General features: G+C 51.9%; 1 protein-coding gene across 2 annotated transcripts in view; it reads right to left on the bottom strand.

Annotated features, from left to right (window-relative positions):
* The window catches only part of SLC13A5 (solute carrier family 13 member 5), a 30,871-nt gene extending 5,974 nt beyond the window's left edge, over nucleotides 1-24,897 (bottom strand). The window contains exons 1-11 of one of the 2 annotated variants that reach the window (XM_037493884.1): nucleotides 24,874-24,897; nucleotides 18,599-18,727; nucleotides 18,208-18,344; nucleotides 15,745-15,944; nucleotides 13,469-13,637; nucleotides 11,851-11,973; nucleotides 6,982-7,200; nucleotides 6,105-6,205; nucleotides 5,159-5,277; nucleotides 3,268-3,429; nucleotides 83-220 (exon numbers count right to left, since the gene is read on the bottom strand). In XM_037493884.1, coding sequence (XP_037349781.1) covers nucleotides 83-220; nucleotides 3,268-3,429; nucleotides 5,159-5,277; nucleotides 6,105-6,205; nucleotides 6,982-7,200; nucleotides 11,851-11,973; nucleotides 13,469-13,637; nucleotides 15,745-15,944; nucleotides 18,208-18,344; nucleotides 18,599-18,697 — 1,467 coding nt within the window. In that variant the 5' untranslated portion in view covers nucleotides 18,698-18,727; nucleotides 24,874-24,897. Of the gene's footprint in view, nucleotides 1-82; nucleotides 221-3,267; nucleotides 3,430-5,158; nucleotides 5,278-6,104; nucleotides 6,206-6,981; nucleotides 7,201-11,850; nucleotides 11,974-13,468; nucleotides 13,638-15,744; nucleotides 15,945-18,207; nucleotides 18,345-18,598; nucleotides 18,728-24,384; nucleotides 24,554-24,873 lie in introns of those variants that run through there. The other variant, XM_037493883.2, reaches the window with a different exon arrangement.
* Between the last annotated feature and the right edge of the window lie 332 nt (nucleotides 24,898-25,229).

Raw genomic sequence — 25,229 nt, 5'->3', positions numbered from 1 at the left:
GACATCACATGTCACTAAAAATGGGGCGTCCCTCCCGAAAACAGTGAGTAACTGTAGGAATAAATAAAAGTGACTGCGTTACCATGTCAGAAACCTTGAGATGTCCATAGGCAAACACGATGGAGTTAGGTGGGGTGGCCACAGGCAACATGAAGGCAAAGGACGCACTCAGGGTACAAGGGAGCATGACGTACAGCGGGTTGAGGCCAATGGAACGTGACTGGGGCAAAACACAGCGTAGTAAGGTCACAGAAGTGGAAAACAAAAACTCCGGGGACCATAATTCTGGAAAGTATTCCCTAATGCGTGTACATCCCCTGCGCCCTTGTCCTGCCTGGCCCACTACCCTACTCTCTCAACCTGGACGATGACACTGGTGGACTCAGCAGGAGGCTGAACTCAGGCCCTGGGAGGCTTTCCTAAACCCCTTCAATTCACTGAACATTAGTTTCTTGGGCACCTACAATGTGCCAGAGACCAGGCTGGGCATGAAGACTGCAATGAATTCTGTGGTGTTCCTGCAGCCCTTGTGTGCAGGGGTGTCTGTCTGTCCTGCACAGATGGAAAAGGATGAGGACCACCTCTTGCCTGGGCATGCATCCACATGTGTCTGTGTTTCTATACACAACTGAGAGAATTTTGCATATGAAATGGTATCCACCTTTTTTACTCTGCATCTTAAAATTCGGCCACATAAAACAGCACCTAGCACATAGTAGACAGACACTCATTAAATATTTCTTGAATGAAGGCTATTATAATGTAATTCATAATATCTGTCAATATCTATCAAAATTAATCATCTGTCATGCTGATATACATGCACATGAGGACAGGTATGTGTCCTCAAGATGCTCACTGCAACATTATAACAGCAACAACACCCAGGAAACAGACTCAACAGCTATCAATAGCAGAAGGGTTCAATAAATTACGTTTATGCAAACAATGGAATGTTCATAGCTGTAGAGAACTGGGCAGGTTTCATGTGCTAACATGGAAAGCTCTCCAAGATTTATGGTTAGATAAAGAAAAAATTAAGATAAAGAACAGGACAGAGAATGAGACCATTCATTTAAAGAGAGAGAGAAGGGGGCCTCCCTGGTGCAGCAAGGGATTAAGTCATAGCACCATCAAGCAATCACAAGCCACTGCAGCACAAGTTCGATCTCCAGCCAGGGAACAAACCCACGTGGAGCAGCAGACCTCCCCTGTCTTTCCCACTGCTCCCCTCAGCAGTGTATTTCAGTAAATTGACCTGCTCTGCTCCCCACTCCTCTGTCTCTGGTGAATCCTCTCACCCCTACACCTCTGGCCTATATCCGAGTTCTTGTATGCATAAATAAATAAAAATAAATTTTAAAAAAATAGAGAGAGAGAGATCCAGAATACTTAAGAAATCCCTATCAGAAGTTGTCTTAGGGAAGGCCTAGAGGGATAAGTCCTGTATACTGTTTTGCATCATTAGACATTTCTTAGCCATGTGTATGAATTACATTTTCAACTTTAAAATTGCACATATTTCCATTTTATTAAATATCCTTCAAAACTAATTTTTTAATGGCTTGACAGCATTGCATTGTGTGGATATATGTAACTTATTCTGCCCTACTCTTATGGAAATAATTTTATAATTAATTCTGTGATGCTCATCTTTATAATGCTTGTAGGCATCTCTGACTATTGTCCTGCGATATAGTCCTGGACATGAAATTGCTGGGTGAGAGGGTTTCAGGTTTCAAGTTATGGCACCTGTTGGTAAACTGGTGTCTGAAAAGGTTGCACAAAATCACATTGCTCCTGCCACCTGAGCGGCCCCTGGCAGGGGCCCCATCTGTCTGTGGCTCCCCCACTTGTCCTGGCCTTGGGTACCCATGGTCCATGTACCCACGTGCTCTGTGAACTGGCTAGAAGATCACCCCTTTCCCTTTCCTGCCAGCAAGGGACCCTTGGAAGTAACTACAGGCAATCCTACTTGGGGCTTCTGGTTCTAGAAATGTTTTCAAAGGGCCTGATGACCTGCTTGGGTGAAGGTCCTGCTTGGAGCCCCGGGGGCTGTGCTGGGACTGGAGGTAACAAAGCTTCCTACTAGGGAAGTAGAGGCCACCACCGCATGCCCTGCATCAAAAGATTCTCCTTGGCATCTGTGTGGGCAGCCTGCTTGGGGGAGGGAAGACGGGCCTGCCTCGCTATTTTTAATGCTGTCACTTCTCTTGGATGGTAGGAGAAATCCACTTTGCTTTTTCTCCACGTGGACAACCAGGCAGCAAGTGGAAATGTACCAACTGCAATCCTGCGTTCAGACCTTTGTAATTCTATCTCCCAACCCCACAATGACCACACCGGCCTCTCTCAGGTTTGTTTTGCTGTCTACCGAGGATTTTCATAGCTCTCATCTTAGTGGACACTCAGCCCAAGTCCAGGAAGAAAGAACTTGGGTGACATGTTGGGGGATCAAATAAATGTAAACACAGGTCTTCTAACTCTAAGCCTAGACAATTTCTGTACCAGCCTGAGGTTGGTGCTGCCATATGGAGTGACAGAAGGATATGCAAGAAAGGGAAAGATTACGCTGGTTTTCTTATTAGCTCCACTTTCTTCTCAACTCCAACTCCAAAGCATGCATGTCCAGGCAAAAACTTTTTAGCCCAGCATGCTGCAGCCCCCTCCACCATCACCACTCACTACCTCTCTGGGCTCAGTTCTCACAGGTGCCTGGCCTCTGGTTTCTGGCAGTCTTCGATTATGCCCCCCATTTCCTTTACTTGGGCTACCATCTTCTCAGAACATCTCCCCTCCCACAACTCCCAAGTCCTACCTTACCCAACACCTCTTCCCAGTGGGTCCCAGCCAGTGATGCTCCCTGCTCTGCTGTCCTCCTGTACACCCATGCTACGTACTCAGAGAGCCGCTAGCACTCTGCCCTGGCACTGGCCCACTCCTCCTAGGTACATCCTGTCTCCCCCACTGGAGAAATAATCAATTACATTTGTAAGTCAGCCCATTCTAAGCACCTGGTTGGGGCTTAGCACTTTGGTCAGCATGGAGAACACAAAGATGAATGAGAAACACCTTGAGGGCAGGCCCAGAGTCCTGAAGGGCACAAGAGTCTGTCAGAACCTGGGCCAGAATCATGTCTCCAAAACCTGGCCAGACTCTGGCCCTTGATTTTGCTGCCTCTCTAGGGACTCAGGACATGCTTATAGTCCACATGCTCTATGAAATAATGGTTGAGGGTCAGCCCCTCAGCCCAGCAGGGTTACTTACCATGGAAGCAAAGATGGGCAGGAACAGGGTGGCAGTGGCCACATTGCTGGTGCACTCTGTGAACACAGCAATGAGCAAGGACAAGATCAAGGTGATGACTGCCGGCGACATGGTGCGCAAAGGCTCCATCTGCTTCCCCATCCATTCAGACAGCCCTGAGGCCTGGGAAGCACAGGGAGGGAGTTAATGCAAGGCTGCTCGTTTATACTTAAGCCTGTGCCAAAAGGCACCCTCATCTTTCTCCAGGAGCTCAACCACCCCTCCACTTCTGATTATGTCTCTGTATATGTTCCATAGGTGACCTCATCCATGCCACAATTTTAGTCTCCATACTCAATATACCATCTCCAAAATATGGATGAAGCTGGAAGGGATCATGCTCAGCAAAATAAGCCAGAAAGAAAAAGAAAAATACCGGGGCCTCCCCTGGTGGCGCAGGCGGTTGAGCGCCACGCAGCCTCTGCAGCGCGGGTTCGATCCCGGCCGCCTGCGAGGGTCCCACATGGCGGGGTGGACCTCTCCTGTCGCGCCCGCTGCTCCCCTCAGCAGTGTATTTCCTCAGTCTGCCTGTTCTGTTCCCCGCTCTGTCTCTAGTGAATTCTCTCACTCTCCCATGCATCTGGTCTATACCCTGAATCTTGTTAAATAAATAAATAAATCTTAAAAAAAAAAAAAAGGAGAGGAGGCCCCATGGACATAGTGCACTGAGATTGAGTTAGATGAAGAACTTAGAGTGTCTACTGGGCCTCTCCCAGCCCCTACCCTGCCCAGGCCTCCACTCCAGACATCAGAGTGATTGTTCTCAAGTACAGATCCAACCAAGTCACTCTCTGACCTCAACACTTCAGTAGCTGTTCACTTCCTAACTTGAATTAAAGACCCTCGGTGAAGTGGCTTCTGCCAGCCTCACCAGCCCCATCTTTTGCTGTTCCTCAGCAGGACATCACATGCTGATTCCTTAACTCCTGTGTCACTTCTTCCTAAAATGCCCTTCCAGATATGGCCCCCTTTATAGACTTTGAAGTCCTCAAGAATGGGGGCTATATCTCCATCTCCTCTTGAACCTCCATGCCTGGCCTGATACTGGCAAAATAGGAATGTTTGATAAATAAATGAATGAACAGTGGAGAGATAAAGGGAGGGATGGATGACTAGATGACTGAAGAGAGAGGTGACTAGATGGATGCCTTTGTTCATCCAAAAATATCCAAGCACCACTAGGTGCCAGGCTATAGTCTAGATGCTGAGGGAGCAGCCATAAGAGAGACCAAGTTTACACGTTGCCTTCTATTCTGGGATGGAGGGGTGGAGGGATGGGTGGAGGGTGGAGATGAATGGATGAATGGATGGATGGATGGATGGATGGATGGATGGAATATAGTAGGACCAGTCTGGTTTACCTCTCCCTCTGGCTCATTTCTTCCTTAGGAAGAAAAGGGTGGGGGCAAGAAAATGACATTTTGGGGGTGTTTTCCTTCATAATGGCAACCATATTAGTAAAATGTTCAGTAGGTAGAAGAACCAAAACTAATAGTGAGAATATTTATAAGACTTAAGACAAAGATTTCCCTAGAATAAATCAAGCAAGGAGAGATCAACATTACCAAATGCCAAAGGAGACCTCCCAGCACCTCTGCTCCTCTTGGCTAACCAGGGTCACTTATTCACTCACTTCTGCCGTCACAGAGAGAGAAGTCACCTTCTCTACTCCAGGCACAGGCCACAGCACAGGGCTCCTAGATGACAAGAGGGTCCCTATCCTCAAGAGCATGCAGTGATGTGGGGGAGACAGGAAAGCATCCAGGTGCAGCCAGGGGCACAGGGGACACAGCAGTTCTTTAGCACCTCGTTGGTGCAAAAGGCGGCCCTAGGCCGCCACAGCTGAAGTTACCTCGCATCCTTTAGCCACAGCAAATCCGCCCCCCAGGAGCAGCACGATACCCCAGGGCACTTTCTCCTGGACCACCTTCCAGTTCAGCAGTGGCGGGGGATAAAATGGAGTTTTCCTTTCTGAGAAGAACAATGGAACAACACCACCACCCCCCCCCAGCAGCATTAATTAACAAGAGATATCAATAGAAGCCTATGAGGACAATGGTCTGAAATCAGCTACTCTTCACAATAATGACCCCACCCCTGGCGGGTGAGGATATGGTGCAGCTATTGTACACGCCCAGCAGCACGGTATGGGGTACAGTCTTGTGAAAAGCAGTGGGGAGGAAGGTGTAAGAGTCATTAAGACATCTATATTCTTTTGCCCCCAGCAACTTGATTCCTGGAAACTTATTGTAAAGAAGAAACACTCTGAAAGACAAAGCTACAGACAGGAAAATGGTAATTTATAATAGTCAAAAATTTGAAACAGAATGTTCCATAACAGGAGAATTCTCACTGCCCCTCAGATGCAGTAGCATGCAGTTAACAGGGAATAAATGTGAAGTCTGAGACAAGAGCGAAAAATGTTTGTAGTATAACCCCAGCAAAAGCAGAAATAAAGACACAGGATTAAAATTGTGTCTGTGTTGATGTCAGCTAAGTAATATGTATGCATACAAAGATGGGGAGAAAGAGGGAAAAAAAAACTGAAGTCACTCTGGGAAATCTGGAACACCTTTCTACTCCTGTTGGAATAGAAATCGGATTTCAAGTATTTGAGAAGAAAAAGAGCTTTAGCTCACCCAGGGAAGGTTTGACAAATGCCCTCTCCCCAGCTGTCTATAATCCAGCTGGTCCTCTTTTCAAGAGTGGGGTTTTCTCTCTCCTGGGCCCAGGGAATTTCACAGACATCCACAGCTGCCAGGACCCCAACAGTAGGAAGGGGCCAGCATGGGTCTTACCTTCCTCAGTCTGACTGCAGAAGTTGAACTTGGGCTTCTCGGAAGGCACGATGAAGAGCAAGATGGCCACAAAGATGGCTACGGTGGCGTCAGAGATGTACCTAGGTAGGGAGGAGCACATGGGAGTTCAGCCCAGCACGCTGCCGTGGCTGCCACTGAGCCAATCTGACTCGGCAGTCCTGGCTGTGAGTGTTCCTGGCTGTGGGTGCTCCTACACGAAGAGACAGACTTGACTGAGTATAAGAACAGGAGCCCCAAAGCCCAAGGTCAGTCAGGGTGGTGGGCAGACTGAATCCTGCCTGGGAACCAAGACACCCTCATTCGTGACCTGGCTCTGCACCCTGAACAGCTCACTGCTCTCTGCCTGCACTGCTCTATGGGTAAATCTGGTGACCTCAAATTCTGGGTTCACCAGCTGTCCACAAGAACTTTGGAGTCTGACCCACAAAGACCTTCCAAGTGGAATAAACACTAATGGGCACCTGGCTCCCTATTCTGGTCTTATAAGATCTAGTCTCCCTACTTTTCTCCCATTCTGGCCACATAACAATATACCCCGTGTGTCCAGTCTCTGTCTAAAGAAGCTTCTGGACTCCTAGATGTGTGTCTTTAGAGAGATTCACCCAGGTCTGAAGAAAAACAAGAAAGGAAGATGGCAGAGCAGATTTGGAACCCAGAGCTCTGGGTGCCCCATTTCTAGCCCACCCAACAAGTCTATTACAGCCCCGCCACCCTGCCCAACCACTTCTTTTCTGTGGCCTATTGGGGCAGGAGGGGCCAAGGAACACCCCTACGGGCTTGTCATGAAGATTGGCAAGAAAAACAATGACCGTGAAACCAACAAGCGCTGAATAAGGGTGCGTTTCCTGCCACTTACCTGGTCTTCTCGTCCTCGGCACTGAGGAGCGACAGCCAGCCGGGCATGAAGCCGGGGTCCCGGGAGAACCACAGGCTCACCAGCAGGAGGAAGCAGAGCAGGACGTTTAACTCAGCAAAGGACAAGGGCCCCAGCTTCCTGTACTCCTCCTGCAGCAGCTCGTAGGCAGCCTGCTCATTGGCCTTCCTCTCCAGCCCACAGCCCCAAGTCTTCTTAAAACTAAAGGAAGCAAAAAGAACACAGGGCAGGGCCTCCCCTCGTGGCACAGCAGTTAATCACCGGGCTGCGAAGTTGCTGGCAACCTCTGCAGCGCCAATTCAATCCCCGGCCACCAGCGAGGGTCCCACATGGCGCACAGACCTCTCCTGCCGCACCCACTGCTCCCCTCAGCAGTGTACTTCGTCAGTCTGCCTGTTCTGTTCCCCACTCTGGCTCTGGTGAATTCTCTCACCCTCCCGTGCTTCTGACTGTACCCAGTGCTTGTATAAATTAAAAAAAAAAAAAAGAAGAACACAGAGCAGGTTGTCATCCTCAGCCCCCATGGAATGGAAGCCTGAAAGTGGGGAGGGTGTACCTAGGAGCATAGGGGGCAGAAATAAATAACAAAACTGAGGCCACCCCTGGCAAAGGGGACCTGGCAGGTAGCAACTGGTCTGGAGCATGGCTGTCCCCATCAACTGGATCGGGGGACTGTGAGAAGTTGTGGAACTGGCTCCAGGTGAGACTAGGGCTCCCTAACATTCTCCTCAAGTCTTCCTCCCCCACCATGGCAGAAGCTGGTAGGTGTTTGTGTTCTGAGGAGCTGAAGGGCTTAGGGATCTGGGAGACTCTAGAGCTAGCAAGAGATGAGGCCATGAGGCTATGGAAGGAAGACATTGGCAGACACAGATCACCCCCGGCTCCCCACAGGACTGCTCCTAGATAGGTGTTGGCTAGAGTGGACAGGAAGGAGACATTCTGGGAGAGGTAGCGAGCACTCAGCTGCGGAGAGGGGCTAAATAGGGGCACTGTGCATGGGATGGAAGTCCCGAGGGATTCTCTGCAGGTGGTGTGCCTACGCTGCGGCCACGTCTGAAGGCAGTGGACAAGGCCAAGAAGATTGTGCTAGGAAGACCTCCTTTGTGGGAGACCTTTCTGGCCCTGAGACAGACTTCTCAGGAAGGAAGAGGCTGCAGGACAGGTGCTGACTCCTGCAGCTAGTGCCTGACATGACAGGCTCTGAGAGGGTGAGGCCATGCTGGTGACAGGACACGGCCTGCAGCATGGGGACACGAGGATGCAGCTTGGAGGTGCTCAGGCCAGGAGAGAAAATGGAAGCCAGAATCTCTGCTGGACAAGCGGGCGAGGCTGTGCATTCAGATGGTCAGCTGTTGGAGAGCCTCCAGATCAGTGTGCAAGTGACTCTGAAGGTGTGAGTGTAGGGGGATGGGTCTTTCTGCCCTTGCCCCTCTGGCATGGCAAAGTCTGTTTCTAACAAGTACCAGTCTGCTGCACCCTGTCATTTCGGGGACCATGGGACTGGGCCTGAGGCTCCAGACTTCCAGAAAAAGGGGCAATGTTGGTCTTATCTGCCCAGCTGGTACTGTCCCACCACAGGGGTTGCAACCTTGGGGGCTGTATCATCAATGCAGTCATCTGATGCTAACACCCCCCACACCACCCCAAGCCTTGCTGATGCCAAGTCTTCAGGACCTTCTTACACAAAGCAGTTTATCTCATGTCTGGGTTAATCCCATCTAGTGACCACTAGGCTGGCACGAGATGAGGCAAATGGATCTAGCCCGCCTGCTGGAGCACCAGGTGGGGTGGGCATACAGAGCGCCAGGTGGGGTGGGCTCTGCACAGAGCAGCCCTCAAACGATGCTGCAGAGCTGGCTGGCCATGCCGCAGAGCCAAGGAGAAGCACTGGGACTGCTCCCAAGTGCCCCTGCCGTGGCGGGGGTCTACAAGAACCCTAATCCCTAATTCAAGGGGCTAACCTGGTTAGAAAAATTGGGCATACGCAGCAGTAACATCCAATCAGTCCTGGGTGGTCATGAGGGCATCTGTGGCCCTGTTGGTTGAATACGGTCTAAGAAGTCACCCTTAGACACGGGAAGATACAGGTTTTCCAGATTAAGCTAGAGGGAGTGCCTCACGTTGGTCTCCATGACCATTCAGAGGAGGATTCACATGAGGGCCAGGTGTGATGGTAGAGGGGCGTCCTGCAGCTGAGACAGGTGTTCCCTTGCCTCAAGTGAGGTAGTCCAGAATCATCTGGTGCTGGCATGTGGCAGGATGTGGCCTGGGCTGAGGACAGCCTCTGCTATTCCTGTTGTTGAAGCCGAGTTGTAAAGCAGTATCTGAAGCAAGGCTACCTGCGGGCCACCCCACCCCACCTGCCATAGTCCCATGTGCTTGGCAAGGGTCCCTAAGCCACAGCAGTCTGCAAGGAAGGGGTGGGACAAGTGACAGTCTGCACCCCAAACACAGGCAGACTCTGGAAATCCCTAGGATCCTAGCTGGCCAAAATGACCCAGTGGGAGCCATGCTGGGCTGGGTGGACGGCACATCAGGTTCTTGGCTAGGGCCACCCCTGGAGTCTGGCAGTGCCCATGTGGGTAGTCTTGGGGCTTGGCCAGCTCCCCTCTATTTGCTCTGTCAGGGGACTCGGGAGGTCCCAGGGCTAAAGACAGCCTCCAACCCCCAGGCTGAGGGGAGGCTGCAACCGGTGCTCCTGACCCCTGGCTGTATCTAGGCCTTGAGACAGTCAAGGGCAGCCACCCAGGCCTCCCCAAGAGGGACATTATGGACTTTATTGTATAACCCCCAAATTTCTACATTGAAGATTTAACCCCCGATGTGATACTATTCAGAAGTGAGGACTTTGGAGGTAGTTAGGTTTAGTTAGGTAGTCAGGTTTAGTTAGGCATACATTAGTTAGGTACGCCGCTGGGTACATTGTAGGCATTCAGTAAAGGTCTGGGTTGGGGTTGATTTGGACGTCATGGGACAGTCAGTTGTGACTGGCGTAATGGACACATGCAGTCATGAGGATGGGGTCCTCAGGAGAGAATTAGTGCCCATACAAGAGCAGAAAGGCACGAGAACTCGCTGGCTCTCCCCTCCATGTGAGGACACAGTGAGCCTTCTGCAAACCAGGAAGCGAGTCCTCGCCAGGAACCAAGTCTGCTGGCACCTTGATCTTGGACTTGCAGCCTCCAGAACTGCGATAAATCAATGCCTGTGGTTTAAGCTGCACAATCTGCAGAGTTTTGTTACGGCTGTTATTTTTGTTACGGCCTGAACTTACTGAGACCGGGAGCAGGGTAATGAGCACAGGCTTTGGAGCAAAACTGCCAGAGTTTAAATCTCAGTCCCAGGTCTTCCAAAATATACAACCCTGCATAGGCCATTTAACCTCTCCCTGCCTCAGTTGCCTTATCTGTAAATTGGGAATAAAACTACTGACAGATGGGTGTGAAGATAAATTAAGATACTGTATGTAGAGTGCTTAAAAATGGTGCCTGGCACTTAATAAGCACTCGATAAACACTGGTTGTTATTATCACTACAACCTGGTGGGGAGAAACAGATGCCCGCCTGCCACCTGCCACAGGTTCAGACTGATCTCCTGAGGCCTGTCAGACGGACATGAGTCAGTGAGGAGGACTTTGGTTCTGGAGCAGATCTGAAAAACAGGGCAAAGAGCTGCCATCAAAACCGAGCTGCGTGGTGGGCACAGAGAGCCCTTTGCATCCACGTGGGGCCTGCACATGCAGGGATGCCCATGGCTCACACGTCACTGTTATGGCTGTTTTGATTATGTGTAGAGATTTTTTAATGCCAGTATTCAATAACAGTCTCTCATTCAAAAGAAAACTTACCAAAACACCCCATGTTCCCCATTACGCATGGGCTAGGGGGAACTTTTGCCTCTTAGTCCTGAGGTCTCTGACACTTTGGCCCTGTTTTTCATTTGCCCAAAGTTCCCTGTGAATTAAGACACTGAGCACAGCTCACAGCTAAGACTCTTGTATCTCAATATGAGAGGGTTACCTTTGTACCATAGATAAATCTGTGTCTTTTAAAATAACAACTTTTTTAGGCCTTTGGCAGTCACACATCATGGTTTCTGTCCAAAGTCTGGCTGCCGTCAAAGTTGACTCTTGTGCACTTGCCCGTATGCTGGGAACAGGAAGGTAAACTTTCTGGAAACTGGCACGCCGCTGGGTACATTGTAGGCATTCAGTAAAGGTCTGGGTTGGGGTTGATTTGGACGTCATGGGACAGTCAGTTGTGACTGGCGTAATGGACACATGCAGCCAAGTGGAAGCTTGTCCGCTTTTGTCCATCTACACAAGGGAGGGAGCAAGAGCCTCTCTAACTGCTTGACTGATGTCGATGGCAACCCACTCTTTCTCCCTGGACAGGGTGCAGAGGACAGAGAGGACTCAACACAGGCCCCAGAAAGGAGTCAGGGGTGGGAGGGAAGTGCTGAGACAGCAGCACAGGTACCAAGGACAGGACCATGACCTGCTCAGGGAAGCCAGGGGGAAGGAGCAAGGAATTCTTCTAAGAAGGCATGGGGGTTGGGGGAGGGGGGTTGGGTGTCACTAAGCTGGCAGCACTTGAGCTGGTCTTGAAGCCTGAGGGATTCAGAAAGTAAGAAGGTAGGGAATGGCCTTCCAGAAAGTGAGAACAGCATGGGCGAAGGCCCAGGGAGCAGCCTGGGGTGGTCAGAAGGGGAAGGCAGATGAGCAGATGGGGCTGCAGGAATAATCAGGGCCAGACATGAACAGCTCTGTGGACTCGTCCAATGAATCCGAGGGCTTTGCTGCAGGGGTGTGGCATGATGAGACTCTTTGTTCATCAGCAGTTCAAACTTACCTGAATCCCATAAAAGCACACTGGAGCCACAACCAGGAAACCAGCAGCATTATCACCATGTTGGGGAAGGCAAAGCCAAACCAAGAGGCAAAGTTCACGATGTCTTTGCTGTCAGGAAACAATCTGAAGGGAGAATAGTTCACATCTCTACCTGGTGCCAGACTGTGCAGAGCAGGCTGGGCCTCATGGCTGGAGGCTGAGCAGCTGCTGGACCCTGAGGTCCAGCCACCCAAGCTCATCACCAGGCATCACCCCAATCAAGTGGGGGCCCCCTCTTTGGCCATATCCTGGCCAAAGCACAAAACAAGCCTGAGGAGTAACCAAGTGACTCTCCCATGGGCCCAGACCCCACTGAGAAGCTCATGAGAGTTATGGCCCCTCACTCTGCAAAAATACACCTTAGTACACACCTAACTAGGCTAACAGCCTTAGGGGGGCCCTCAGAACCTCACCCTGTGGGTTTCAGCAAGGGAAGGACCCTCTTAGGAGGCAGCCCTCACAAGCTTCCAAGGGTGGGATCAGATGGCATTCCTGGTGGCTGGAGGAGGGTCAGTCCCACTCCAGAGCCCCCCACCCACCCCATTAGCCCAAGGTGTCAGAGCAGACACAGAGATTTCCCCACTCAGCCCAGACAGCCTGCCTTTCCCAGGCTCTTTCTCCCTGGAACACCATGGAGACCTGCAAGGCTGTCATTACAGAAAACACTCCCAGGACCTATAACTGTCTGCTTGCTGGATTTAAGGTATCTCCCAAGCCAGGCCTCTCCTTCCCCCTTCCCAGCTGCCCTCACGACCCCTGTCCAGGGAGCTTGCTGCAGGATGCCATCTTGCTTTTCTTCCTTCCCTCTCGGCCACCAGAGTTTGAACTTACCTCACTAATGCATTTATTTGCCAAGACCCTCTTGGAACTCTCTAGGAGTCTGCTTCCCTTAGCCAACCACGACTGTTCCACAGGCAGGGCCCAGGTTTTCCCTCGTCTGTGACCCCAGTCCCCCTTGGCATAAGGCCAGGCACAGAGCTGAGGTCCTCAAGGCTTGTGTCCCTTATGTGGCCGGGCGGGAGGGTCCCAGAGGACCCCTGGGGCTTCACACGGGCACCCGTCACCTCAAGGGCAATTGGAGGGGCTATAGTGGATGAAGTGCTGAGGCAAGAATGTCCTAGCCTCGGACCCTGGTGCCATCTGCAGGTCTCCAACACAGTAGGACCAGCACTGCTAACAACCAAAGTCAGGGAACCAGCTCTGAGGGGGCATCTTCAAGGGTGTCTGTTTTCCAGGACCCAGCATTTAGAACTACATTGTCATTTCCCAGGTCTTTAGCTCAGAGTTTAGCTCATGTCCTTTAGCTCGCAGGCCTGTCTGAGTGAGAATGCCGTGTCCAGGGAAGAAAGGCAGGACCCGCCGCAGGGCAAAAGTAACTAGCTCTGTGGAACGTCAGCTCCCGCCCCGGACGTCCTGAGTGGGAGCCGGGGTGCTGGGACACAGAGGCTGATGGGGTATATCCTCCCACTGCTGCCAGACCCCCAGCTCCAGGAACCAGCTAGGGAAGGGGGAGAAGTGGGTGTAGGCCAGAAGCCCAGATCCCCAGTATTGTCCCCAGAGGGCGCAGCCAGAGACTCACTCATTCATCTGGCCCAGGAGCACCACGTTGGGCCCCGTCCCGGTCAGGGTGGCCGTGCCGCCGATGCTGGCCGCGTAGCACAAGCACAGGTTCATGGCCTTGTACACGTTCTTCTTGTCTCTGTCCTCCTGCTGCCCTATTGCAGGGGCTTCAAAAATCACTTGGTTCCCTGTGGGGGGCACACTGCCATGAGCTGAGCCATCCAGGGGCCACTGCCCAGCTCCAGCTCCTGACCTACGGCTCAGGGCACACCTGCTCTCCCAGCTCCCTCCAGAGGACTTTCAGCCTCCAGTCCAAAGCTATGATCTGGCCCATTAGCTTCCCACACGTGGCTTCTAGGCTGTCCCTAGGGTCCCTTAAAGCTTTTGCAAATCCTGGGCCTCCCCTGGTAGCACAGGCGGTTGAGTGCAGCTCTGTGAAGCTGTGAAGCTGTCCACAGCCTCTGTAGCACAGGTTCGATCCCCGCCGGCCAGCAAGAATCCTACATGGCGCGGCAGACCTCTCCTGTCTCGCCCGCTGCTCCACTGAAGCAGTGTGCTCAGTCAGTCTGCCTGTTCTGTTCCCCACTTTGTCTCTGGTGAATCCTCTCACCCTCCCACGCATCTGGCCTGTACCCCGGTTCTTGTACGCATGAATAAATAAATCTTTTAAAAAAAAAAGCTTATGCAAATCCACTGAGGTCTTATTTGTTTCCCCTATATTCCTGCTATAAGTGAAACCATCCAACATCTTTCTTTTTCCTTCTGGCTTATTTCACTGCGCATAATTCTTTCCAGTTCCATCCATGTTGCTGTGGATGGCATGAGTTTATCTTTTTTGACTGCTGAATAGTATTCCATTGTGTATATATAAGACATCAGTGTAAAAAAATAGCAACAATACAAAACACAATAAAACAAAACAGACAATTATAAATCAGAGACATCCTGCAGCGGAAGAGAGGGAGAGTGATCAGAGGGAGGGAGAGAGGAGCCCAAGGGACTGAGGTGATGGTGCCTGGGTGGGTGCATTGGTGAAGGAAATTCACCAGGGACTACACCCAAGGGGAAGGGAAGCAAATATTGCTTAAAAATGAACAATGGGACCTCCCCAGTGTTGCAACAGGTTGAGCACAGCATTGTGAAGCTGTCCGCAGCCTCTGCAGCACCAGTTCGATTCCCAGCTAGCAGGGGAGATTCCTACATGGCACACAGCAGGCCTCTCCTGTCTTGCCCGCTGCTCCCCTCAGCAGTGTATTTCAGTCCTTCTGCCTGTTCTGCTCTCTGCTTTATCTCAAGTGAATTCTCACTCTCCTGCGCCTCTGGACTGTACCCCGGTGCTTGTATAAATAATAAACAAATCTCTAAAATAAATAAATAAATAAATAAATAATAAAAATGAACAATGATGTAAAAAAAACTTAATTAAATGAAATATAAATAATACATAAATGAAAAAGCGTATGCATATCCAGCATCCTCGGAGGCACACCCCTTCTTTCTGCTTTCTCACTCTTGCTGACTATTCCATCCACCTGGGGTGTCCAAAGCCAACTCAAAATCCCCCTCCTGATTCTTCTCAGAAACCTCTCTGGTTTATGGCACCCCATGGCTTCCCGAGTCAGATGACTGGTGCGAGGGGCCTCCTGACCCCACCTGGCTGGGTCAGACCAGGTCAGACCAGGGCCAACTCTCTCTGGATGCTGGTGCTCCCCTGCTAGACGGGGAGCTCTCAGAACCATGGTGGGGTAAGACACAGTAAGAGTGTGTCTGCTCCATCTCTGTGGCCCCCAGACCTGACAGAGGGCTGGCAACCAGCCTGAGGAGCTCCCTTGGGGGTGGGGTATCGAGCAAAGAATTAAGCAGACGTTCTCTGGCTCCTGAGGCCATGCCTAGCGGGGAGCAAATGTAAGACGACTGACCCCAGTTCCTGTGGGGCCAGAGAGCATAGGGACGGGAACTGTTGGGACGCCCTCCCTGATGAGCAGGAGTAGCAAGGGGTGAGTGGCACCCAGGACCTGCTCAAAAGATGCCCAAATGCGTAATCATCAAAAGAACACACACTGAATTCTGTGATTGGCAGGACCTGAGAGTGAGACCTTGCTATAAGCGCTACTAGTTGATCTAACTTATACAATAATGACATTCCTAAAATTGATGAAAATAGCACTTTCTAAGTAACCTCCCTGTGTGCTTGTTTAAAGGAGCACTCCTGAAAGCTGGGAGGTGACCCAAGCTGTTGGCAAGGGGGGAAGCCTGCCATCTCAGATCCAGGCGGCCTCCTGGCCAGGGTCTCACCTGGCAGCTCGCTGGCCTTGCCCTTGTCCACCAGCTCCAGGGCGCCCAGGCCAGCCTCGGCGGCCGTGCTGGTGGCTGTTCTGGTGGCATCCACCTGCTGTAGCATGGCCTCCACAATGGGCACCATCATGGCCGTGGCGGCTGTGTTGCTGATCCACATGGAGAGAAAGGCTGTGACCCCCATGAAGCCCAGCATCAGCCTGCAAAGGAAGGGCAGGGAGGAAAGCCAGAGAGTCCCCCAGCCCTTAGAAAGGAACTAGAGCTAGGTCCCCCAGCAGGGGCACCAGGGGCCAGGGCCAAGCTGCTGAGGCCAGTTTAAGACTGAGTCATCCTGGAGGGGGTTGCAGTTTTAGTGCCCCGCCTCATATCTCCCCCGTGCCCCTTCTTCACTTCTACTCTGCTGGCTGCCAGGATTACTACAAGGCCTTTCTCAGACCCCACCATGGTTCTGAGAGCTCCCCGTCTAACAGGGGAGCACCAGCATCCAAAGACAGTTGGCTCTGGTCTGACCTGGGGGAGCAGCTTTGCGTATAGGCAGTGCCAACATTCCACTTCTATCTAGAAGATTTCCACCTGCCCCAGCCCCAGCTCCTCTCAGAAGAGCAGAGGAGCTGCTCAGATTCAGCCGTGGGGTAGGGTTAAGCTAGGCAGGGCCATGGGAGAAGAACCTCCCTTGTGGGGGCCCCCTGCCCACCAGTTCTCTGTACATACCTGGCCCCTCCACTCTGCCATGGACCAGGTCAAACAAACGGTAATCACAAAATGTGTTCTCTTCACTTATACCCCCATTTCCACCCATGTACCCCCTCTGCCACCTGCATAGGAAACTCTTTGTGGTCCCTCAAAGCCTCCCCAGACAATGTTCCTTCCCTGCGCACACCAGGTGGATGACCACTCCCTCCTCCATCCTCCTTCCCTCCAATACTCAACACTGGCTGGATTCTAGGGACCTGTTTCCCTGTTATCTGTCTCCTTAGACCATGAGCCCAGCAAGGGTCTGATTCTCCCTGGTTCCCATGCACAGGCCAGGAACATTAGGGCTCAGGGCGGGCTGGAACACTGGAACACAGTGCTCTCAGCTGCCATGCCCCCTGCGTCAGGCTGCTCTCAAGGCCACTCATTTGCCTGAAGAGAGGACATGTGGGCTGTACTACCTTGCTGGTATCCACACAGATAGACCTCATGGAGTTACAAGAACAGAGCCTGGGATCCAGTTTGGGAAGAGGAGAGTCAAGAGTTTGCACAAGTGACACTTAAAAACAATGCGTCAAGGCACCGAGCAGCCCCAACAGACAGTCCACCCCAGGACAGGCAGTGTCATGGATACCACAAGCCTAGCTCAGGGGAGCCGGGTGTCAGGAAGGAGCAGGGAAGCAGGTGTGAGCTGCCCGGTCTGGGGAAAGGAAGCCCTCCAGGACATTCCAGAAGAGACCCTAGCCGCTGATGGAGAAAACTGGCCACTCAAAGGATCCTAAGAACAAGAATTCTGAACCCCCGGAGGTCTCACATTTCTAGAAAATACAATGGATTTTGATATGACCCTGTAAACCAATCAGTGGAGGGATTGAGTCCATGCAGGTTATCAGCTCAGAAAGCCATGAAGCCCTCTGCTCAGGGGTCCGGCACTGAGGCCAGGTCTGCACGTGCTCTGACAAGGGACGTCTCAGGAGGGATTTCTGTGACAAGCACTGCCTTTGCAGGGCCGGGCTGGGACACGCCATCACTGAGGGGTGACTCTGAGTTCCCAGTGTGGGAGCAAAGCCTCAGATGGGCTATGTCCAGTCCCCATCTGATCGGCAGCAAGTCACTGAACCCCTCTCTGCCACGAACTCCTGGTGTTAGAAGGTGGGTGGTAGCGGTGATACGACTCCGAGTTGTGAGAGTTCAGTGCATAACAAATAAGCTCTAGGCTTGGTGCCTGGGGCACTGTGGGTGCTCAGTGTACCCGCTGTTTCAGACTGTCAACTCCATGGGTTGGTTGGAAATAGCCTGCAATTGTTGAGGGAAACCTTGGAGAAGGGTGAAATTGTTGAGGGAAACCTTGGAGAAGGGTGAGGTGCAGAATGAATAGGGGAAGAGGAGGCCAGAGCTTCTGTGAAGGGGAAGAGGTGTGCCAGCTTAGGAGGGAGGTCTGTCTGCTGCCCCCTGAGCTGAGCAGCTGAGCCACCTTTATCCTGCTTTCCCCACAGGTGCCCTGACAGGGATGGTTTGACCCGGCCGTCACTCACCTTGTTCCCCGCAGCCCCTCCAAAGTCTTAGCCAACCCTTCTCACTGTTGCTCACTGCATCCCCACCTCCACTCCCCATGCATCAGGTCTCCCTAGCTTAGATTGCCACATGCCCCACCCAGGGCCCACCTGCCTGTCAAGCCCAAGTAAGCCCATGGTCAGGCCTCCCCTGGACTGTGCCACACCCACACCCCAGCCCTGGGGCCCTGTAGCAAGAGAGAGAAGGTGCAATTACTGTGCAGGCTTGGGCCCTATCCAGAGGAGCGTGCGCAGGGCGATCCTCTTGTGCAGCCTCCAACGTTCCACAGCCACGGCCACGATGAGACCACCCAGGAATAGCATGTTGGTGTCCTTCATATATTGGGTACACACCTGGAGGATGGCAGGGAGGCCCCATCATGGAGGCCCCTGGCCACACACTGCTTGGGCCCAAGCCACCAGGTCCCCAGAGGCAGGTGGGGAGACTGGATGTTGTCTTCGGGGACAGTTTGGAGTGGGGATGGGGGGGTCAAGTGTCAGGTTCCCCTGCCAGAGGGTCACCTGGGGCCTAGGTAGCTCAAGTTGGGGGTTGAAGAATGAGCCCATAGCAAAGACAGGAAGCCACCAGGATCCCCAGGTCTGCTCACCTCCTTGGAGTCCAGAATCTTGAAGAGTGGGAAAAGCAGGACAGGGATGAGGGCGGTGACAGCCATAGGGATGACTTCTGAGCACCAGTAAATGGCCATGAGGATGATGACATAGGCACACCTGCCAAACTGCAGAGACAGCTCTGAGCCCAGTGTGCTGCTGCTGCCCCTGATTCCCACCCCAGAGCGCAAGGATTGCCAAGACAGGGTCATCACTTCAGAGGAAATTCCTCAGTGTCCCCTGCTTCCCCGCCCTCATCAGCACAGCCTTCCAGGTGCAGGACAGTAAATGGACCCAGGCCTCATCCAGAGACTCCTGCCCCTGTCTCCCAGCTGCGTGGTTCTGGGTGCACCTCACCCTGGGAAACACGAAGAGCAGGAGGATGTGGAAGGGAGATTGGGAGGTGACAAGGTGGGGAATGAAGAAAAGAGGGAGGAAAAGGGGTAGAAAGGAGAAAAATGAAGGAAAAGGAGGAAACAAAGAATATATACCATTTTAATGACCTGTTCTAAGAATTAAAGCCATTTTGCAACACAAGTGCAATTCTTGTCCATTTTGCAAAATAAGTGCAATTTTCTCCAGGGTCTTGTTCAATCCTACTTCCTTTTCTCAAGATGTTCTCATTGGGGTTTTTTGTTGTTTTTGTTTTCATGTGGCTACATAACCTCCATTATGATCTTTTTTTTCTAACTGATCCTCCATAAATTTGACAAGATGGTTTCACTTTTTTGCCTTTCTGTGGTGGAATAAGTGTTGTTTCTTCTCTGCCACCCAAAGCGTGCTGTTTTGAATCCATTCAGAGGAGAAGCTCCTGAAAGCACAGCCTGCAACTCCTGATATCTGTTCCTAATTTCCTGCCCCCTGTACAGCTCATTCAGAACATTGCTTGCATGGAGTATTCCCAGCATTGTTTTTAAATTGCCATTGAAAAGATGGTACTTGGTGCTTTCATTAGCATTTCTCTAGCTACAAAGGTTTCTCTAGTTACAAAGCTTTGCTATTTGCAGTTAATTTTATGTGAGCTGCCATTCCAGTCCCTTAACCACTTAGCCACTGGGACTTGGAAGACACAGACCTGGGCTCCAGGGCAACTGCTTCCAGTCCTGGCCCCTTCTTCTTGCAGCACGTGGGTCAAGTACTTTAAACCCCTCTGGCGCTCAATCTGGTCACCTATTAAAAAGTGGGTAACACCCACCTCTAGAGGTGGTTTTATGTTTCATCAGCATTTTTATTACAATCATTATTAACTACACAGACTCTGCCTGCTCCCTCATTCTGGGGCCTCCAATTAAACCAGTCACCAACACCTGTCACTTCTACCCTTGGATGCTCAGGCCCCCTCCGGACTCCTGCCTTCACCCCATGGCCACAGCCTGTGCTCAGGCCGCATGTCCTCCACCGGCAATTACTTCATAACTTGACCTTTCTCCTTGCATCACACTGTTGTTCCCCGCTCTCTTTTGCAAATTTGATGTCACTCCCTTATTTAAAATAATAATAATAATAATAATAATAATAATAATAATAATAATAAGCCTCAGGACAAAAGCCAAAGGTCTTCCCATGACTCAGGACGCCCTCTGTCTCTGCACACTGGGTTGTCACTGCTTGTGCCCTTAACTGTCCCCCACCACCACCGAACATAGAACACTGGAGGACAGAATCAGTGTTTGTGGGTTCTGAGTCCTCAAGCTTCCAGCACATGCCAGTGTTGGAGCCGAAGACAGACTGTCCCAGGATGTATATAAGAGGCAAGCTGACAATTTTGAATTGAAAGAAATTAAGAGACAGAAGGTCTAAGAATAATGGGTTTTGCCTAATTATCTACCTCCCTTAAAACAGTAAATAAATCTTCCCTGTGGTGGTTCAGGAGGTGAGCGTAGGCCTTACAGCTCTGCCCCCCAGGCTAGGGCTTACTAGGTCTGTTTTCCAAGTGCATATAGATAAGCCCTGCAAAACCTCTATTTCTGTAAGTTGCACTGTGCTTTGTTCTATCACTCCCTTCTAAATGTACTGCTCCCTTTCTAGAGAGTATATGACCTAACTGGAACCTTCCATTATTCTATGCATGGGCCTTGATGAATCTTGCATGTATAATTAAAGTTTGTCTTTTCTCTTGCTAATCTCTCTTGTGTCAATTTAATTATTTTCCAGTAGTAAAAGGGTAAAGGAAGATTTTCTTCCTTCCCAACACCAGAGACTCAGGAGACGCTCAGCAAATATTTAGCAGAGAAAAGGACTAGCGAAGCACAAGCGATGGTTTGGAACGCTGCTGCGGCAAAAACCAACACACGGGAACACTCCGCTTATCATCAACCGAAAGAGCACAGATTAGATCCAGGAAACAATGAGAAGACTTGGAAAGTCTTTATAGATTGTATTATCAATCATAAAAAATAAATCTTCCTTCCACATCCCACACACCCCAGGACAACTCCCTATTGTCTAAAGGAGGACTTCTCAACCTTGACACTTTGATATGGGGGTGGGGGAGACATCAATATTATTTGCTGGAGGGGTGGCGGGGAAAAGCATCCTGACATTGTAAGATACTTAGCAGCATCCCTGCCTCCCCACCACCGCCCGCCCACTAGATGCCTGTAGCCCTCTTTCTAGTTGTGACAACAAAATATGTGTCCAGTCTTTACCAAATGTCCACTGGGTGGAACAGGGGATTGTAGTGTCAATGTTGATTGATGTAGCGAGTAAGGCAGGACAATGGTGTGGTTGGAAGAGCAGGCTTTGAGCCCCAAACCAATCAGTGTCCACTGTCTGCCATTGTTTGGCCTTTTCAGTCACTAGCTTCCCTGGGCCTTGGTGTCAAGCGGGGAGGGGCGTGGTGCCCTTCCTAGAGCAGGCAAGAAGATAGGTGCATTGTAGAGAATTTAAAAGCAGTAGCACCATCTAAAAATCATTCTCCTTCGTATGTTCGTGTGATAATAATTCTCAACTATGTCATTAACAAAATACTCCTCCTGCTCCCAGTCCCTGGCCCCACCCACCCCCCACTTGATTCACATCCTCCTCTTCAAATCAATGATTTAAGAGTACCCATTCTTGACCTACGACACAGAAAGTGCTAAGTGATTTTTTTATTGTCTAATCTTAGAAACCGTAGGTGCCATGCAAACAAGCTTCGCACACAGCTCCCTAAGCAACTAAACCAACCAACGAAAGGAGGGGCAAGGCTAACCAACTACCCCCTCATCCCAAACCATGATTAGGAGACCCAGGAGACACCCATCCTAGAATAACACCAGGCAGCAAACTTGACCCTCCCTCACCTAGATGTTCCCACCGTGCTGGTGGCAAAGCAGAACAGCCCAGTGATGACAGAGAAGTGTGGGCAGGGGCCAGAGCACCGGGAGATGGATTCTACCTGCGCAGAGGAGCTTGGTTCCCTATGGGTAACTTCAGAGCACTTGACTGCTCCTGAGAATGTGACTGGAAAAGCACTTAAAGTTGAGATGAAAGCATGTGATGGGATTTTAAAAGTCAACACCCAACACAGCGCCTAGAACTTGGTGGGGCTTACTAAACATGCCAAACGCACAGGTGAACAAAACCATGTGTACTTACTAACAAATAAGGGTGCCTCAGACATGTTGTTTAGTGAAAGCATGTAGGTAAGCGAATGCATGTGTGTGTGATGGGATTTGAGGATATATTCATTTTGACTTTACAGACTTGATTGTGCAGACCTCAAAAATAACATTTTAAGAACAATCTTAACAAAATAAACTATACATAAGTGTATCATTTATTTTATTGAAATGTTACTTTTTTTAAAGGTAGAAAAAGTGGAGCGGAGGTGATGGCAGAAAGCAAGGTACAAAGACAATAAAAGAAGGATGTCTGGAGAAGAAGGAGGGAGGAGAGGGATCAGACTCCAGCACAAGGCGGCTGCCTTGGGAGGTGCCAGCTTGGACAGTGCCACCCAGGCTGCCAAAGTCTGTGGAGGGCTTCACCCCAGGCGGGATGCCCCTGGGTTCCTTACACAACTAGCAGTGTGGCCATGGGAGCAGGGCGGGGAGCTCCTGGTGGACCCAAACAGAAGCACGAAAAGAGAAAAACAAGACAGAGTTCCAGGATCCCAGTCACCTGACCCTCTGGGAGGGAAAGCACTTTGGAATGATGTTCACTCACCATATCGCCTCCCCCACCCCCTGGGCTGATTCTTGCTTCTAAGGCAGATTAATGACACACATACACACCCAAGTTGGAGGTCCCAGCTCGTGGCCCGGCTGCATGCATGTGAGTGTGTGTGTGGGCGCGGGGGGTATCAGTCATGCTTTCCTGGAGCAGGAAGGTCAGCTAAGCTACTATAATTATTCCAGGGGAACATCACTCCCGACCTGCAGAATTAAAATCACAGCCCTCCTGCTTGGCTCCCTCCCACGCACAATAACAACCCAAATCTCTTTCCATAGAGAGAATATGGCTGATCACATTTTACTTAAGAGCCACAACAGTTGGATCTGCTGTTCTTGGCACATTCACTATCTATGCTCAGGCCACCCAAAGGCTCCACCCAGCCTCTCCCTCCCCCATCCCTTTTGGCACCCAAAGCCATAACGTGTCAGAACCTTAAACCACCCTGACCCATTGTACAGATGAGAACACTGAGGCCCAGAGAGCACAGAAATGGGCTTGGCTAAAGTCACAAGGGTGAGTGAATAGTGGAAGTTCTAGTTATCTTGTAGGTTGACTCCCTGATTTTCCAGCACAAATCCCCTCCTCCAGGTCTACCCCCCAGAGCATCCCCTAAAGAGTTCCTCTGTTTCCCAAACCTGCCTGGAGGCTAGGGGAGGGGGGGGTCGGGGAGGGGGAAGGTTTCCTGTCTGGGCTGAGAGTGAAAGGGCTGAAAGAGGGAATGACGAAGGAGCAGCCAGAAGCCACAAAAGGCTTCAAAGGGCTCGGGTCTCTGCCAAATAGGCTTCGCACAACCCAGCTCAGCCTTGGGCCAGCGCATGGGGGCTCTGCCCCCACCCTGTGGCCAAGGCCATTCTCTCCCTCCCTCCCTCCGAGAGGCCAGGGCATGGGACACCACTTCCCTGCAGCCCTGGGTCATGCCACCCAAGGCGTGAGCTCTGGGAACCTGTCCCGCCTCCTGCCACAGCCACAGCAGGCAGGGGGGAAAGCAGGCCAACCCTGACCTGCCTTTCAGTGGGCAGTGGGATTTAGACTCAGCTGTGGCTTCCAGGCGTGAAGAGCTGAAACGAAATGTGATAAAGAAACAGGCTCAAAAAAAAGGGAGAGAGAGTGACAAAGATGGCACTCAGGATCCAGTCAGGTGATGATCTTTTCCTGCACTTCCCTACACAAAAGGGACCTCAGAAACAACTGTAGTCCGGATGTCCCCATTACCTTAAGGAAGAGGCAGGTGAGAGAGGCAGGGAAAGACAGGCACGCTGCAGGCGCAGGTGGCATTTGGGGATGGGATTGGGAGAGATGTGATTAAACACACTGGGGAGATTCTGAGGGCTGAGTCTAAGGATGGCCAGGATCTGTGCTAACTTCTAACTTTCTGTGCTTGCCAGGAGGGTTTTGCTCCCAGGATATGTGAACCCCGAGGTCGGTGCGCCCCGGGGTCGCCGTGTCTCTCTTAATTCTTTGCAGGGCACCTCCCATCAGGCACCGGGAACTCCCGGGTGCGCGCCCCAGGGGACCTGAGCCCGCCCCACCAGGAAAACCGTGGGCTACAGCTCAGAGGTCCCTGGTTCGGTGCTCCCTGCCGGGCACCAGGCGCTGAGGGTCCGTGGGGCTGCCCCGAGACGCAACTGACCTTGGCTGGGATCAGAATGATGAATGGCAGCAGTAGTAGAGGGGTGATGAACAAGATCACGAAGGACTTGAACTTGGAAACATAGCTCAGCGCCGAGGCCATCGCGCGCGGGAGGGAGACCGGCGGGCGAGGCTAGTGAGGGGCAACCTGACGCTTCGCGGGCTTAAGAAGTGGCTGCAATCCGGGGGGGATGAAGGGGCGGGAGCAACTCCGCCCCCCACGGTGGAGCCGCCCGGCGGCTGCGGGGCGGGGCCACCCCGCGGGGTTGAAGGGATGCGCCTGCCCCCAGCTCCGCCGCCCGGCGGCTGCGGGAGGCGCCTGCGGGCTGCAGTGCGCGGAACCCGCCCTCTAGGAGCGGTCTGAGTCTTGGCACCTCATGGCTTTGCAAGCGCTGCCCTTGTCCCGGGCACGCCCGGGGCTGCCAAGCCGGCCATGAACGGTCATTCATTCTGCCAGTTTGGGCGCGCGGGTCCCCTGCTGCGTCCGCACCTGCCTCTGTCAGCGCTTTGGGGGCGACTAAGACGGAAAGTCTCCGCTGGCCTCTGGGTGCCTCGGACCTGTCTCTCCAGCCTCTCCTTCCTTTTCTCCCGTTAGGTCCGCCCCTTGCTCCCCATCCTGGAGGGGTCTCTCGCCCAGGCCAGGAGCTGGGCCCCGCGCGTTCCCAGAAGGGCTGTGCCTCCCCTTCTCCCGCAACCGCCGACTTCGCGGCTGAGCAGCCACTGCTTGGGGCACCACACCCCTCTCCCGAGCCTGCTCTCGCCCACCCATCGCAGATGGGCGCTCCCTGGCGATGGCAGAGGAGACGAGGCCACTGTCGCCCGCAGTCTGAGCGGCTCTCGCCCTCC

This window comes from Talpa occidentalis, unplaced genomic scaffold, assembly GCF_014898055.3.
Source record: "Talpa occidentalis isolate TD23 unplaced genomic scaffold, MPIMG_talOcc4v2.1 talOcc4.7, whole genome shotgun sequence".
Taxonomy (NCBI): Eukaryota; Metazoa; Chordata; class Mammalia; order Eulipotyphla; family Talpidae; genus Talpa; species Talpa occidentalis.
The sequence above is the reverse complement of the archived record's forward strand: the minus strand, read 5'-3'. Positions and strand labels throughout refer to the sequence as shown.